We start from the raw sequence: 16,441 nt of genomic DNA on the forward strand, positions 1-16,441 counted from the left end.
CTGTCTTGATCTGGGGCCATATTATTTGTGGGCCCTCAACAAGGGTTAGAAGAGGGAAATGAGGAGAAGGAGAGAGCAGAAGGGAGAGAGGGGAATGGCAAGCTGTATACAAGTCATGAATGCTGCTTACTTGATTATCCCAATTAATTATTAGTTAGTGTTAGGCTAAGGAAAATGACTGCCTTTCCTATTGTGAAACTTGGCTTTTAGAAATCTCTGCTTTTCTTTTCTTTATGAATAGCCTTCCTCCTTCCCAACAACTCCTGTAGTTGTTCATGTAATAGTTCAGTACGTTCTAAACCTCCCCCTGGCCCTAGGTCAAATCCTTCCCTCCTCCCTTCTTTTCCTAGTTTATTGTTAGACTGGGAAGGAGGCAACTGCTGTAACAATTGTTTCTAGTGTTTTAATCCTGAAGGCTAACTTTTACATTTTCTAAAGCTAAAATTTCAGAGCTGTAGTTGTAGGAGCTTCTCTTGTATTATCATGACATGTTAGAGCTATAGAGGACCTTGGAGAGTATTTCTGACTGCTATATTATTGCAGTCGAATCTGTTTGTGTTTTTGTTTTTTTGTTTTTGTTTTTTTTGTTTTTTTTTTTTCATTTCTAGAAATTCCCTATTGGGAAAACATTATACTGTAGATACAGAGCAGAAGTGGTCTGCAGAGATTACCTAATCCAAGTGTTAACCTTTTTGGTGTCATAAACCCCTTTGGTAATTTGGTGAAGCCTATGGATACCTCAGAATAATGTTTTTAATTGCATAAAACAAAATATGGAGATTGGTAAAGGAAACCTAGAGAGAAGAAAATATCAAGGGAAGAAGAGGTATTGACCGTATCACAGTCTACAGAGAGGTCAAGAAGGATGAGGATCAAGAAAAGACCAGTAGATTTGGCAATTAAGAATTCACTAGTAACTTAGGAGAGAAAGTTATGGAATGGTGAGGTTGGAAACTAAGAGTATAGAGAATTAAGAAGAGAGTGAGAGGAAGGGAATAAAGCCACTTCTAATAGGTTACTTTCTCAATGAGTTTAGCTATAGAACGAAAGTGAGGAAAAAAAGGACCGATATCTGATGATAACTAACAGGGATGGAGGGATCAATTAAGGGATTTTTGAGGATGGTCAAGACATGGATATGTTTATAGGGAACCAAGCAATGGAAAAAAGGAGAGATGGAAAATTAGTGAGAGACTGGGGATGATAGGACAAAGGGAATCAGATCATTTGTGCATGCAGAAGGGTTTGCCTTGGCAAGGAGAAGGGCCAACTTAGCATGTAAGACAGGAATAAAGGAAAAGCTAATAAGACATCTAATGATGTGAAAAGAGGAACAGGGCAGAAGAAGGAGCTCTCAGTGAATGGAATAAATTTTTTTCCATTGGAATTTGAGGCTAGACTTTCAGTTGAGAGGATAAAAGAAAGAGGATTATGGAAAGTTTGAGGAGGCATAAAGAGGTTTGGAAAGCTACAGAGGTTTAGTGGTATAGTGAATCAATCAGGGAAGGTCAAAGATTGCCTTGCTACAATAAGGGACCAGGTGGGATAATGTTAACAAATTTATAGTAGACTCAGCATAATTTTGTGATTTTTTTTTTTTTCTCCAGTTCAGTTAAGCTGCATGAGAACAATTGTAGTGACATAATCCAAGATGGTGCTTGGCAGGTCAAGATCAGCAGTAGGATAAGGGAGTAGGGAAGGAAACTAGAGCAGAGTTGAACTGGTTTACCAAAAGGTCAGAATGGGGAAGGAATGAAAGTAGCCTGATGGAAATGAAGGAATAGAAGGATTAGAGTTCAACATAAAGAAAAACCGAGTTAAAGGTAGCAAGATAAATAAAATAATTTATGAATTTATGAATTTGAAAATGCAGCACTTGTGGGTTATGGTAAGATAAGGGAAATACCCTCTCTGGGTCAAGATGAAGTGAAGTGGAGCATTTATGGGAAATGAGTAAAGTTTATATTGTTTGAGGGCTGGAATTGAGAAGCAAAGAAAGATTGTAAGCCATGGACTAACTTCATTGAGGATGGAAGGAGAATGTCCTTCTCGGCTACCAGAATCTTGATTGGTTGATAAAATAGATTAAATGAACTTCAAAAGGGAAGAAGATACTAAAGGAAGAGGATAGTGGGCAAAGGAATGTCTGGAAATAGCTATGGGTAGCAAGAGAATAGCATTTATTATGAGCACTCGCCACTTTCCAGGAACTGTGCTAAACATTGGAGAGGGCAAAATAAATAATCAAAATAGTCCCTGTCCTCAAAGAGCTTACATTCTAATAAGGAAAAACAAATGTGTGTGTGTGTGTGTGTGTGTGTGTGTGTGTGTGTAGATTTTATATATGTGTAATGTTATTTCTAAGAAATGTGACTCATTTTGCTTTTTAGATTTCATTGATTTTTTTTTTTTTTTTTTTTTTAAAGGCTGGGGTTAAGTGACTTGCCCAGGGTCACACAGCTAGGACGTGTTAAGTGTCTGAGATCAAATTTGAACTCTGGTCCTCCTGAATTCAAGGCTGGTGCTCTATCCACTGCGCCACCTAGCTGCCCCTTGAACTTTTGTTTTTAACCTTCATTCCTAAATATATTCTTTTCCTCTCCCATCCCTAGTAACTGTCCTTTATAACAAAGAATAGAAAAAGAGGTAGAAAAAATAGTTTTGAATCTTACAATGTAGGTAGTACTCAATACCCAAAATCCCCCAACTCAGCAGAAAAGGGAGCTACATTTTCTTCCACTTTCTGGGGCCAGCTCAGCTTTTATAATCACCTAGAATTCGGGTTTTGCTTTTTGTTCTCTTCATTTACATTGTCACAGTCATTCAGTTTATTGTTTTCCTCATACTTCATTTTGCATCAATTCATCTAAGTCTATTGGAAGTTGTACTAAAGCAGTTCATATGAGAGCACATATCTCTAAAAGGCAGGAAACAAGGTATTCTCTAGGCATCACCCTTACTAATGTATTTCTCTCAACAGATTGGAAAGTTGCACAGTGAAGTGGATATGGTGAAAATGAATGTGAAAGTAATGTCAGCCATATTGACAGAGAATACACCTGGATCTGAAAATCGGGAAGATATGGAACTCTTGGAGGTATAATGTGGTATGGGGAGGGATTTTCTTTTGAATTTAGGGTCTAAAAATTTTCCCTAAAATCAGTCTTGGACAGGGGAGAGATGTAGGCATCTAATATGGTGCTTTCTCTTCATTTCAGTCATAGTCAGAAAAAGAATGGTTCAACAATGGTAAAGGTTGCAGAGCAATAAAAAAATGATGATTGAGAAAAGGACATAAGATTTGTTAAAGAGTTCATTGGTTTCTTTGGAAGAAGCTGCTTGAGTATTAGTGGTAAAGTCTGAAGGTAGATTGCAAGGGTTTGAGAACTGAGTGTGAAGAGAGAAAATTGAGACAATAAGAGTAGGCAGTTTTTTTCTAAGATTTTGAGCAAGAAAAGGAGTTTAGTTTAGCATAATAATTAGGAGGAAGAGAGAGACTGATGGCATTGATAAAATTTTCTTTAAGGACTGGAGAGATCTATGCATTCTTATAATCAGGAGGAAAGCAATCAGTAGATAGAAATTGAAGATTTCAGGGAGGGGGGCATTGATTTCTGAGGAATTTGCTAGAAAGGATGTTGGACTTGGTGAAGAGAAGGGCTATTCATTAGAGATTGAATTAAAGGCAGTGAGAATTAGAAATGATATCAAAGGATTTTGATAAATTGTTGTTAAGTTGTTTCAATTGTGTACTATTCTTATTGACCCCATTTGTTTTTTTTTTTGTTTGTTTGTTTTGTTTTGTTTTTTTCCGGACAACTGGATAGTAGTCATTTCCTTTTCTAGCTCATTTTACACATGGGGAAACTGAGGCAAACAGAATTAATTGACTTGCCAGGGTTACACAGTTACTGAGTGTCTGAGATTAGTCTGAGACTAGTCTGAGACTTGTCTTCCTCACTCCAGGCTCAGTAGTTTATCCATTATACCACTTAACTGTCTCAAATTTTTGATAAGTAGAAAAAGTGAAATAGAGGATTCATGACCAATGAACTTTTTCCACAGTACAGTTAGAGATAACTCTAATTTCAGAGAAGAGATAGCACAAGGGGTGAATGCAGGAGGCGCAAGAAGTTTGAAGCAATTGCTATAGGGAGGGCAGTAGAGAATCAGAGAGGAATAAAAGCATCCTTTTGCTTCATTGAAGGCTCACGTGAAATTAGGTAAACAAAACTTATGGTAGACCTACTTAGCAAAAATTGTGTAATTTTTTTTCTCTAGTTCTGTTCAGCAGCACATGAATAGGAGCAAAAGAATTTTTTAAATCCTTGTGTGGAAACTACAATTAGCAAGGAATTCAAGTAAGGGTTGTTCAGTCATGTCTGACTCTTCATGACCCCATTTAGGTTTTTTGCTTTGTTTTGTTTTGTGACACTGGAGTGCTTTGCCATTTTCTTTTCCAGTTCATTTTACAGATGAAGAAACAAAGGCAACATAAGGTTAAGTGACTTGCCCAGAGTCACACAGCTAGGAAATGTCTGAGACCAGATCTGATTCCAGACAAGTTTCTCTATCCATTGCACTACTTAGGTGCCCCCAAGTAGAAGACAACATATAAAGCTATAGTACTACAATATCAATTTAGTGAAAGAAGGAAGATGAGGTCAGAGTGGGAGTGATAGACTTGAAGAGTACAAAGGAACAGAGACTTGAGGTCATGGTTCAGGTGAAGAATAAGTTAAGGAAGAGTGAGGTATAAGATCAGTGAAAGGAATTTCAAAAATTCTTAATCATGGAAAATAGAACATTTTCAGGTAATGCATGATCAAGTCTGTAGCTGTGTGGCTGAGATTGAGTGAAAGTCAAAGTCATGCAGAAATCTTCTGGTATAAGGGCAGGGATTGGGAGGGAGAGGAATAGTGTGAGTTAGGGATTGAATTTAAGAAAGGATACAGAATGGCTTGGAAGCTGATAGATAAATTCTACTAGGATTTAGATTAGCTGATATATTTTGCCTGAATGAACTTCAAATGAATAGACATTATGAGGATCAAATGAGTTATGCTTTGCGGATCTTGAAGTAATACATAAAGTGGTGATGTTGTTTGTTATTATCACTGTTATTACTACTGAAAGAAAGTGTTGTATGAGCCTTGGAGTTGAAGACTTTAATTCAAATCCTGTTTCTGATGCATGCTAGCTGTATGAACTGAGCAAGTCATTTAGATTCAATGTTCTACGTCACTGATATCAAACTTATAGAAGCAGAGCTATGCTAGTGACTTAGAAAACAACAAATTAACATTATCTTTGTTGCATTATATCTTTATTTATTTTATTCAGTATGCCCCAATGACATTTAATCTGGTTCAAGTTCTGAGTTTGAAAACTTTGCTTTTGGCAATTTTCTATATTTATAATCTGTGAGTGGCTATCTGTATTGAAAATATTTTCCTTATCCAATAATTTGTTTCACCAGATTCAACTGGTTCAGTACAGTACAGGTCCAGTCCTTATCCTCACTTTCACTATTAATATTACTATTGTCCTGATAACCTTTTACTGAGAGTCTATCTTGTCAAATATAATCAGAAGAGAGTATAAATTGTGGTAGAAACCATACCCAATTCAGGGCTTGTGAAAGAGTGTTGCAAAATGTCTCCTTTTACCTCCAATACCATTTATTTTCTGTATCTCTTATGACCTGTTACTGCTTTAAGAAAATCTTAACTGCCACTCACAGAAATGATCTCTCCAATAGCAATTGTTTATTTTTGGCCAGAAACCCCAAGGGTCACCCCACCCCCCAGACTGATGTCTTTTTTTGAGTAGGTAAGAGACCATTTCTGCCTCATTTCTTACCTAGCTTTAATTATTAATTGGGCATTGCATCAGTCAAAGTGAGACCTGTTAAAGATCTTATCTTTAAAAGATCACTGTCTCACTGCATCGAGGGACATCTCCAATCACATCCTTTCTATATCTTGTCATTCAGCTAGTAAGAGTGTTAAGTTTCTGGGACAGTATTTGAACTCAGGTCCACCTGACTTCAAAGTGCTCTATCTACTGTGTCATCTAGCTGCCCCCTAAGATTCTATTCTTCCAAATTGTGGTGTAGGAATTCAGTAGTAGGGATGAGAGAGAAGGGAAAAACATGTTTAATCCAGGTTCTTTGAATGACCAGATTACTATGCAGTAAGATGTCAGACTAAAATTTTTTTCTTCTTTTTTTTTTTCACTTTACCTTCCTATTCAAACTTTTTAAGGGAGCAAGCCTGGCATCTTTTTTCTTATGCCTCTAAATTGTGCCCAAGAAGTTGAATGTGAGGGGGTCATGATTAAAATTATGTGTCTCTCCCAAGCTTAGTGATCTTTGAAAGAGTGAGGACCTTCTGATCATCAGAATATAATCCTCTTGATGAGTAACTTTTGTCTTTCAAACTTTTGAGCTGGTTGTTAAATTCACTGTAACCTAAAAAGCTGTCTTTATTTCAACATAGTACAAAGTGAGAGTCTTTTCAGCAGTACACTGATTGACGTACATACAAGCAGCTGTTAGTCTTCCTCCTTTTCTTTGAGAACTTGGATCAATCTCACCTCATTCCCCTTGAACTATCAAGATTGATAGATTGCCAAGCTGTGGGAAACTTTTAGACCTGCCTTTTTTGCCCACATTACTTGATCTAGTCTAGGCTCCAAGTGGTTTGGTCCTCCTTTGAGACAGACATCAATTGTGGAGATCAAAATGGGCTGGTTTTTGAAAGAGTTTTTAAAAATTTTCATTCCCAGTCTTGCTGAGTATTATAGAGGACCTTTCATATTCTATATTTGAGTAGTCTTTTGGAGAGACAGGAAAATTGAGCAACATATGGACAGAAGTCATTGATATTGGTTCCAAATTCATTTCAAATTCATGTCTACTGTTTTGTCCTAAACTTCTTAGAGCAATTGTATCCCCTTGATCTTGACACTACTGAGCGGAGTTGCCAGCACGTCAGTTAGGATTGATTTCTAGGAGTTTTTCTCTGAACAGGAACAAAGAGAAAAGTTCTCTTACACTGAAGGATTTCTTTTGGATTTCTTTGCCAGCGCTCACCCTTGATGTAAAAAACTTTAGTCTGTAGAGAATCAAAAAGCAGATTTAGGGCTGAAACCCAGAAGATTCGCTAAGCCAATAGGGAAATCTCTTTAGTCAAAGAGGTAGTAAATCACAAGACCTTAAATTTCCTCTGGAAATGGACCTTAGAAGTAACTTAGTCCAATTGCTTCATTTTTTAGCAGAGGAGAATGGGGATCAGTAAAGTGAGTTACTTAATATCACAGAAGTAGCAAGTAGAAGAATAGGTATATGAATCAGATTTCCTTCTAATTTTAGATTCAAATTTTTTCCTTCCATCTTTTTATATCAAGTTTTTTCAGGGTTCTCTAAATTCTCTCTCATATTTCTTGCAATACAATAATTCTTTAAATACCCATGCTTAGTTAATTAGCTATTTCTCAATTAGTAGATTCCTATTTTATTTCCAACATTTTACCACTACAAAAAGTTTTTTACTATAAATATTTTTGTATATTTGGGACTATTTTCCTTGCCTTTTACCTTCTTGGAGAACATGTCTGGTATTGATATCTTGGTTAACAAGTCCATACATTTTTGTGACTTTGGAGGGAGCTAATTGTTTTCCCTAATAGTTAGACCAATTCACAGCTCCACCATTATACTTCTGAGTACAATCAGTCTTCTCCCAGATTCTGCAATGTTTACCAAGTTTATCTTTGCAAATCTGATAGGTGTGAGATGTTTGTTTTTTGTTTTTTTGTTTTTTTTTTTTTTTAATGAATGATATGGAACATTCTTCCATTTGGTTGTTGATAGCATTCATTTCTTATAACATTATTGATGTTGTCTGCAAATATTTTTTCAGTTAATTGATCATTTAATATTAACTTTATTGATTTTGTTCATACAAAAACTTTCAATTTTCTTTCATTAAAATTTTGAAATTGTCCATTTTATTTACTATGCTCATTGCCTCTCCTTTATTTAATTAAGAATTCCCCTTCTTGCCATAGTGTTGTGCATTGTAAATCCTTTCAATTCTAGGTAGATAGGTAGGTAGATATATTGATAGACCTATTTATATGCATTTTCTCTTATGTGTATTCATTCTTACCTTGACCTCTAATGTTTCTATATATTCAATACTCTGCCACTAGATCATGCCATACTTTGCCTACCCTTCCTTCCTCCCTTTCTACTTACCACTTTTTATTAAACTAATTCTACATTATCCTTCACTATCAAATTCCTTGCTTCATCTGTTAAACCCCAATCCTATATTCTGTCATCTGCATCTTCTGCTTATTCACATGCTATCAAATACATTGGAAGGAAGTAGTATAGCCAACTGATCAAGTCCATTCAGTTAGCTCATCTTACCTTGTCCTTCACTTCAGCATGACAGTCTTTTTATTGTTTTCTTAGTCTTTGTTAATATGTCCCTGAAGTGACTGTTCTAAACCTCTTTTGTCCTCAAAACTCATACAACTCTCTCTCTAACCACCCTTTGATTTGAGGACCTCACTTTTCATGCTTTATTGAGAAAATAAGGCAAACATTGTGAATATCCAGCCCATCTCATCTTCATACACAGCTCACCTCCTCAATCCTCTTTTTTCTAATCTTTAGTCACTTCATATCTACTGATTCCTTCCTTGCTTCCTACAAATCTGCCATCTTTTTAAAAAAATTCTCTCAGGGCACTAAGTGGTACAGTCGATAGAGCACCAGCCCTGAAGTCAGGAGGACCTGAGTTCAAATATGACTTCAGACACTTAATATTTCCTAGCTGTGTGACCCTGGGCAAGTCACTTAATCCCAATTGCCCCAGCAAAAAATAATAAATAAATGAATGAATGAGTAAAATAATCTTTTCCAAATACCCCATCATCTACTAATCCTATATCTCCCACCCCTCAACCAAACTACTTGGGGAAAAAAAAAAAAAGGTCTGCATTGAAATTTTAAAGTCTTTCCACATAATATCTCTTATGCTGCTCCTTAGTCTTTCTCTTGAACTTAAGAGAATTGGTAAAGTCATTGAATTCACTTTTTTTAAAAAATAGCTAAATAGGGAGTAGGATAAAGTTACTTGTAATTTTAAATCCTGTATATCAAAATACTAGTCATTTTTTAATCCTTATTTTCTTCTACCTTAGCATCTGTCTATTAAGATATATTGCTATGGTGGGCATCTAATGTTTTATCTTAAATATGGCATTCAGATAGAGAAACAAATGAAGTTGAGCATTTAGCCTACAACTTTATAGTTAAAACATAAATGGAACAGGTTCCAGAAAGAGAGTTAAATTATATTGCAGTATAATATGTGATTATTATAGTATGTGTATTATTGATAAAATATCAATATGCAGTATGATGATATATAACATCAATTATCAAAATTGATAAATTATTGATAAAATACAAGTATATTGATGCCTACTCCTAATGTAAATATAAATGTCTACTTTAAGGTAAAAAAGCTACTTTGTCTTCTCACTTCTAAACCATTTGCAGTCTGACTTCTGAATTCTTCATTCAACAGAAATAGTTCTCTCTTATGTTATCAGTAATCTCTTCAGTTAAAAAAATCAATTGGCTACCCTGACCTCTTGTAGCAATCAGCTAATAAGCATTTATTAAGTCCTTATCCCTTCAGTCACTATACTAATCACCAGAGGTACAAAAGCAAAGAAGGAAATTATCCTTGCTCACAAGAAGCCAGACATAGAAACAAGTTTACTTAGAAATACATAAGAATAAATAGGAACAAATAGATAGTAATAACTCAATACAGTTGACTATCATCTCCTCCCAGATCCCTTCTCTCCTTGATCAGCAGGAGTTATTTGTTTTGTTTTGTTTTGTTTTTTGGTCATGATTTTCCCTGATCCAATGGCTCTTATACACAATTCTGACCTTTATTGTTCCTCTGTTCATGAAGCCACATTGACTTTTTTTTTTTTTTTTTAAAGGCTGGGGTTAAGTGACTTGCCCAGGGTCACACAGCTAGGAAGTGTTAAGTGTCTGAGACCAAATTTGAACTCGTGTCCTCCTTCCTGAATTCAAGGCTGGTGCTCTATCCACTGCGCCACCTAGCTGCCCCAAGCCACATAGACTTTTAATTGTCTCTAGGGTAAAATACAAAATCCTCAATCTGACATTTAAACCCCTTAACAATCTAGTTCCAGTCTTCATTTCCAGGCTTATTTCAAATTATTTCCTCTTATATAATCTATATTTCACTTAAGCTGGGCGCTTTTTAGCATTCTGTATTTTGTATGGTTTCTCTTTTATGCCTAGAATACAGTGATTAACTACCTCTGCTACTTAGCATCCTTAGGTTTTTTCAAGATTCATTTCAGGAAACCTTTCATTATTGCTTTGGTGTTAGGACTCTCCCTTTTCAAATTATCTTGCTTTAACATATGTGTATCCATGTTGTTTTACCTCCTAGAATATTTAGCTCCCTGAGGCAAGAAATGTTTTTCATTTTTATCTTTTTTTATCACCTATTGTCAAGCACAGAGCCTTGGATAGAGCTCGAACTTAATACATTGTTTCCTTAATTCACATGAATTGTATCTGGTTGTCTTACATAAACTTACTATTTATAGGACTCCTGACTTAGATTTTCTCTTTTTCTGGATAGAAATTATATAAGACTGGTCGGGACATGCAGGAAAGGATCATGGACCTGTTGGCAGTGGTGGAGAATGAAGATGTGACAGTGGAGCTTATTCAAGTGAATGATGATTTGAATCAGGTTCTCCTTGGATATGAGAGGTGTGTATGGGTTAGGTTATCTTCCTACACTCAACTTTACCTTAATGAGATGCTAGGTCTGTGCTGGGTCTTCAAGAAAGGTGTATGAAAAAAGAAGGAAATGGGTGATCCTAACTCCCAGCTTAATGGAGAAAAGCATCTCCCTTGCCTTGTAGGATCTTCCTGGCTGACTGCAGATATATAATGTACACAATGAAGGTGAAGGATGTTACAGAAATCAGTTTTGAGTGAATTTAGGTGATTTATCCACAGTTACGTAACCAGAAGCCAAAATTCAAAACCAGATTTTCTGACTCCAAGTCTAGAGTTCTTGGCAAGATTAATTACCTTTTAATTTTTTTTCAATAGTATTTTATTTTTCCAATTACATGTAAACAATTCTGCCTAAATTAACCTACTTATTTATTGCCATACCAATCAGACTGCCAAGAAATTGCTTTACAGAGCTAGAAAAAATAACAAAGTTTATCTGGAAGAACAAAAGGTCAAGAATTTCAAAGGAATTAGTGAAAAATTGCAAATGAAGGTGGCCTAGCCATACCAGATCTAAAACTTATTATAAAGCAGCGATCATCCAACCATTTGGTACTGGCTAAGAAATAGAGTAGTTGATCAATGGAATAGGTTAGATTAATAAGACATAATAGTCAATGACTATATTAATCTAGGTTTGATAAATCCAAAGATCCTAGCTTCTGGGATAAGAATTCACTATTTGACATAAATTGCTAGAGAAAATTGGAAAATAGTATGGCAGAAACTAGTCAATGACCAATATCTAATACCCTATACTAAGATAAGGTAGAAATGGGTTCATGATTTAGACTATCAACAAATTAGGAGAACAAAGGATAGTCTAGCTCTCAGATCAGTGGAGAAGGAAGGAGTGTATGGCTAAAGAAGAACTAGAATACATTATGAAAGGCAAAATGGATAATTCTGATTATATTTAAATTAAAAAGGGTTTTTTTAATAAACAAAACTAATGCAGACAAGATTAGAAAGGAAGCAGAAAACTGGGGGAAAATTTTGTATCAAATTACATATAAAGATAGTTTTCAATATTCATTTTTATAAGATTTTTAAAGTTTTTTTTTTTTTAAATTCCAAATTCCCTAACCTTCTATGATGGGCCTCTCCCTTCCCTAAGACAGCACGATTATTTTAAACAGTTTTCCATATTGGTTATGTTGTGAAATAAAATCCTAACAAAAAGGAAAAACTATGAGAAAGAAAAAGCAAAAAAAAAGGTAAAAATCATATACTTTGATCTGCATTCAGTCTCCATAGTTCTCTCTTGGGATGCCAATGTCACTTTTTATCCCAAGTCTATTGGAATTGTCTTGGATCACTACATTGCTAAGAGCTAAATCTATCATAATTAATCATCTCACAATATTGCTGTTAACGTGTACAATGTTCTCCTGGCTCTGTTTACTTCACTCAGCACCAGTTCAGGTTAAGTCTTTTCAGGCTTTTCTAAAATCAACCTGCTCATCATTTCTTATAAACAGTAGTATTCTACTTCTAGATGAATTATCTTTTCCAACCAGGTATGGAAGAGTGGACTACAGATTCTTTCCAGATCTCTTCCAGCTACAAGATTCCATTCTTCCAAATTATCATTTGCTACCTATAGGATCTTGGCAAATAATCCAATTTTTCTGGTTCACATTTAAGATAATAGTAGCACCTACTTTCCAGGGTTGTCATGAGGTTAAAATGAAATACTATGTGCCAGATACCTAATACAATGTCTGACATTTATGAAAAGACTTGGTACCTATCTTGCCTATTAAACAAAAGGGTTCAGATTCACTCTGGCATTAACAACAGAGGTTGTTAAGATGGAAATGACAGGAATAAGCATTTTTTTTAAGCCTATTATATCCCAGGCATTGTGCTATAGTTGCTCATCATAACAATCCTGGGAGGTATTATTATTCCAGTTTTATAGATGGGAAAATAAAGGCAGAGAGGATAAGTGATATGCCGGGGACCACACAGCTAGAAAGTGTCTGAGGCTGATTTTGAACTGAGGTCTTCCCGGCTCCAGGTACAGCACTCTGTCCACTGTATATATATCGATCCTCCAAATGAAGCATACTTTCCATTGCACTACAGTATAGCAAGTAAAATAGTTGGAATCCCTCCACTATCTCTTAATTTTGCCAAGTACTTAATCTGAATAATATGCATTATTAATATGGAGCATATGTAGAATCAGATCCCTTTGTGTCTCAAGATGCAAATCTTTGTTGATGCACAGGTAACCAAGAAAAACTCCATGACTTTCCACTCAGGCCTGCTGCTTCTAAGTTTTTTCTTGAAGACTTCTTTTGTATTTTGTAATAACTAACTGGAGCTTTCCTTTTAGATAGTGTTCATGAGTGTATATTCATTTTAACTTAGCTTTTAACTTTAAAGTTAGAGAGTCTGCCTCAGAATTAAGAAAAAATAGATTCAGGTCCTTTTTCTTATACATGAGTGGCCATGTGATCTTGGGCAAGTCACATAACCTCAAAGTTTTCTGGGCAACTCTGTAAAAATATTCTTGCAGAGGTGCCAACTGACTTCGTTAGTATAATGAATCATTATACTAACGAAGTCATAAGCTCAGTTCTTATCTCCCTTAACTTTGTGCTAAATGGGACCTGAAGAAACTAGGCTGTCTCCAGCATTTTGCAAGAGGATCTCAGAAAATTTTCTTATTTCCCAAGAAAAAGGGCCTTAAGCAAGGGAGTTCCATTGTGATGCTTAGGAAAGGCACACAAGTAGATTGACAAGCATGTAGTAAGCACTTAATAAATATTCATTGTCAGAAATGAAATGGTGGTCAGTAGAGGTTTCCCCAGTAGAAATTCCACCTACCCAAGAAATCAGTTTAAGTATTTCCAGCTTCCATAGCTGTTCTTTATATGAGAATGAAACCACTTTGAGAACAGGAACTGCATTTATTTTTTGCTCTGTGTCCCCAATGCCTGTCATAGTGCAATGACAGGCATAGTGCCTAGCACATAGTAGGTGTTCAACAGATGCTTATTTAATTGAATTGTTGCCAAGACTCCTCATAGAATCATTCTGGGATGACTTTCTTATTTATGAAATGAAGACCATAGACTAGACCAAAGCTTTTTAAACTTATTTCTTCTCAGGACTACTTTTCACCTGAGAAATTTTCATGTGACCTAAGAAATTAGAGGTCTAGAATAACAAAAAAAATTAATTTCAGACATTTGTTGAGCACTAGAGAGCCACTGTGGTATATGGCCAGTTGTTGAATTAGGAAGACTTGAGTTTTAAATCTTATCTACTAATTTTGGGCAAGTCCCAATTGCCTCAGGCAAGTCTCTAAAGTTATAAAATAAAGACAAAATATAGTATAATTATAATATATAATCATATATTAATATATAAAATAAAGGTAAATGTGTTACAATTCTAATATACAGTTACATATTTATATATAATATATAAAATATAATAATAAAAATATTATAAAATAAATAAATAGAACTTCAGTAGAGATAGGCTTCACACTGGGAATTTTCTACAGAGATGAAATCGCAGATCTAAATCTGTATGTCACACCCATGCCCAAAAGAAAAATAATTTAAAGTCTTAACATTTATTGAGAACCTTATCTTGTACAACAGTGCTGCTTTCAAATCTAAATGGGACCACTAATTTGTATATAAGGATTCCTGTGGGCCATATTTAAAATGTAATATTTATATTTTGTTGTATTTTTATTTATTTTGTTAAATATTTCCCAGTTATGTTGTAGCCTAGTTCATACTATACTTGGGAATGTTTTAGGTCTCATGTGACCCATGGACCATGTGTTTTATGTCTCTGCTGTAGAAGGCACATAACAATAACACTTTGCCTTTCTGTAGCTCCTTAATTTAGGCTATCAATATATAAATTCTTATTTCCTTTCGAGAATAATTGTTCTTTTTTTAAAATCAGGTTTTCTCGAAATCAGAAACGGTTCCTGGAGCAAAATAGGAACCTAGAGGAAGCCCAGAAGGTGAGTACTTAGAAATCCAAATTTCTATGATTTTTAACATTTTCAGAATGCAGTAAGTGTAATAGAAAGTATTTGGGGATTCCCAGATTTGGATTCAAACACCAGCTTTGCCTCATACTGTGTCATCCTGAGTGTCTCACATAATTTTTTTTTCCTTATGTCTCAAGATAAAAGGGAATGGAGAGGACATTAATATCCCTTCCATTACAAAATAATCTTTTGAGACTGTGATATCTAACATTCTCTCAAAGAAGTTTATTATTTCCTTAGGGTTACCTTTCTGTGCTGAAAAGAAATCCTTAGCTGTTTATAACCATCTCAGCTGGCCAAGCAAGTCCTTATTCTTGTAGATAATAAAATAGGATTAACATATAACCTCTTCAAGGGAACTCCTCAAAAAAGGACCCTTTTCCCCAACATCTTTAGGGGAAACATTTGACACTTGTTTTTGAAGTTGTTCTTTTTAACTAAACTTGAATTTTCATTTGTTTGTTTCCAGAATAACTGTGAGCCTTCTGCCCCAGCCTGTGATTTACTTGATTTAAGTCCAGTTCCAAGCTCTCTGACTTCTGGCTTGCCATTGGAAGGAGTCCATGCCATGAGTTCTCAATTTTCTGGTTTAAGTAAATGAATGTTCTGTTTTGTTCAAATCACTCAAAGAAAAGATTCTGGTTGGGTAGATAATTAAATGCCATCTGAGAAGGAATATTACTGTCTCAGAAGACTTCTTTTCTATCTTATTCAAGAGTTCTTAATCTGGGGTCTGTGAACTTGGCTTGTTTCTTTGTTTTCCTATTTTGATTACTGTATTTTTACATAATTGGTATCCTTTTCTTCTATGTATTTTATGCATTTAAGACATTGTAAGAAAGGCTCTGTTAACACAAAAGAAGTTAGGAACCCCTGCTCTAATGGATAAATTTCTGCTAGGTGATAATGACATGACTTTGGATGAAAAAGGATAGCCAAAAGTATTGAGAATTTTTTGGAAGTGGGACTGGAGAGCATTGGTGTTAGTTGAATTCAATGAATTTTTACTTGATAGTATTAGATGCCCCATGGTACCTGACAGAATTTGTCAAACTTTTGTCGGAAACTGGTCAATATTGTTTCTACTCCTATAGTTCTTTTAAACAATACCCTTTAACTTTCATACATAAAGTTTCTCTAGGGTTTCCAATCAGCTGTCTTCCAATATTTGTGTGTCTTGGCCAGTAAGTTGTTTCTTGCTGTTTTTAGCAGTATATTGCTAGCACCAGTAGTCACTCAATAAATGCTGGTTGTCAGATTTTAGCTGTACTACAATATAAAGATCAGGAATAATTGGTACAGGAAGAGGCAAGAAAGAATGCAAACATTCCAAGTTAATTAGAGAACAGGATGTGATGAACTGTCACAATTTAAGAAAGAGAAGAGAATACTAATAATAATAGTAATAATAATAACAGGATTAACAATGATAAAACTTGCATTTATATAGCACCTATTATGTGCCGGGCACTATGCTTAGCACTTTGCAAATATCTCATTTAATCTTCACATTCGCCCTAAGCACTAGG

General features: G+C 35.1%; 1 protein-coding gene across 5 annotated transcripts in view; it reads left to right on the forward strand.

The window, feature by feature from the left end:
- Positions 1-16,441, forward strand: part of TOM1L1 (target of myb1 like 1 membrane trafficking protein) — a 56,358-nt gene that overhangs the window by 26,441 nt on the left and 13,476 nt on the right. For 4 of the 5 annotated variants that reach the window (XM_074261835.1, XM_074261832.1, XM_074261830.1 and 1 more), the window contains 4 exons: positions 2,981-3,097; positions 10,716-10,849; positions 14,822-14,882; positions 15,382-15,505. In XM_074261835.1, the coding sequence (XP_074117936.1) occupies positions 2,981-3,097; positions 10,716-10,849; positions 14,822-14,882; positions 15,382-15,505 (436 nt within the window). The remainder of the gene's footprint in view (positions 1-2,980; positions 3,098-10,715; positions 10,850-14,821; positions 14,883-15,381; positions 15,506-16,441) is intronic. The other variant, XM_074261831.1, reaches the window with a different exon arrangement.

Source organism: Sminthopsis crassicaudata, chromosome 4 (genome assembly GCF_048593235.1).
Source record: "Sminthopsis crassicaudata isolate SCR6 chromosome 4, ASM4859323v1, whole genome shotgun sequence".
Taxonomy (NCBI): Eukaryota; Metazoa; Chordata; class Mammalia; order Dasyuromorphia; family Dasyuridae; genus Sminthopsis; species Sminthopsis crassicaudata.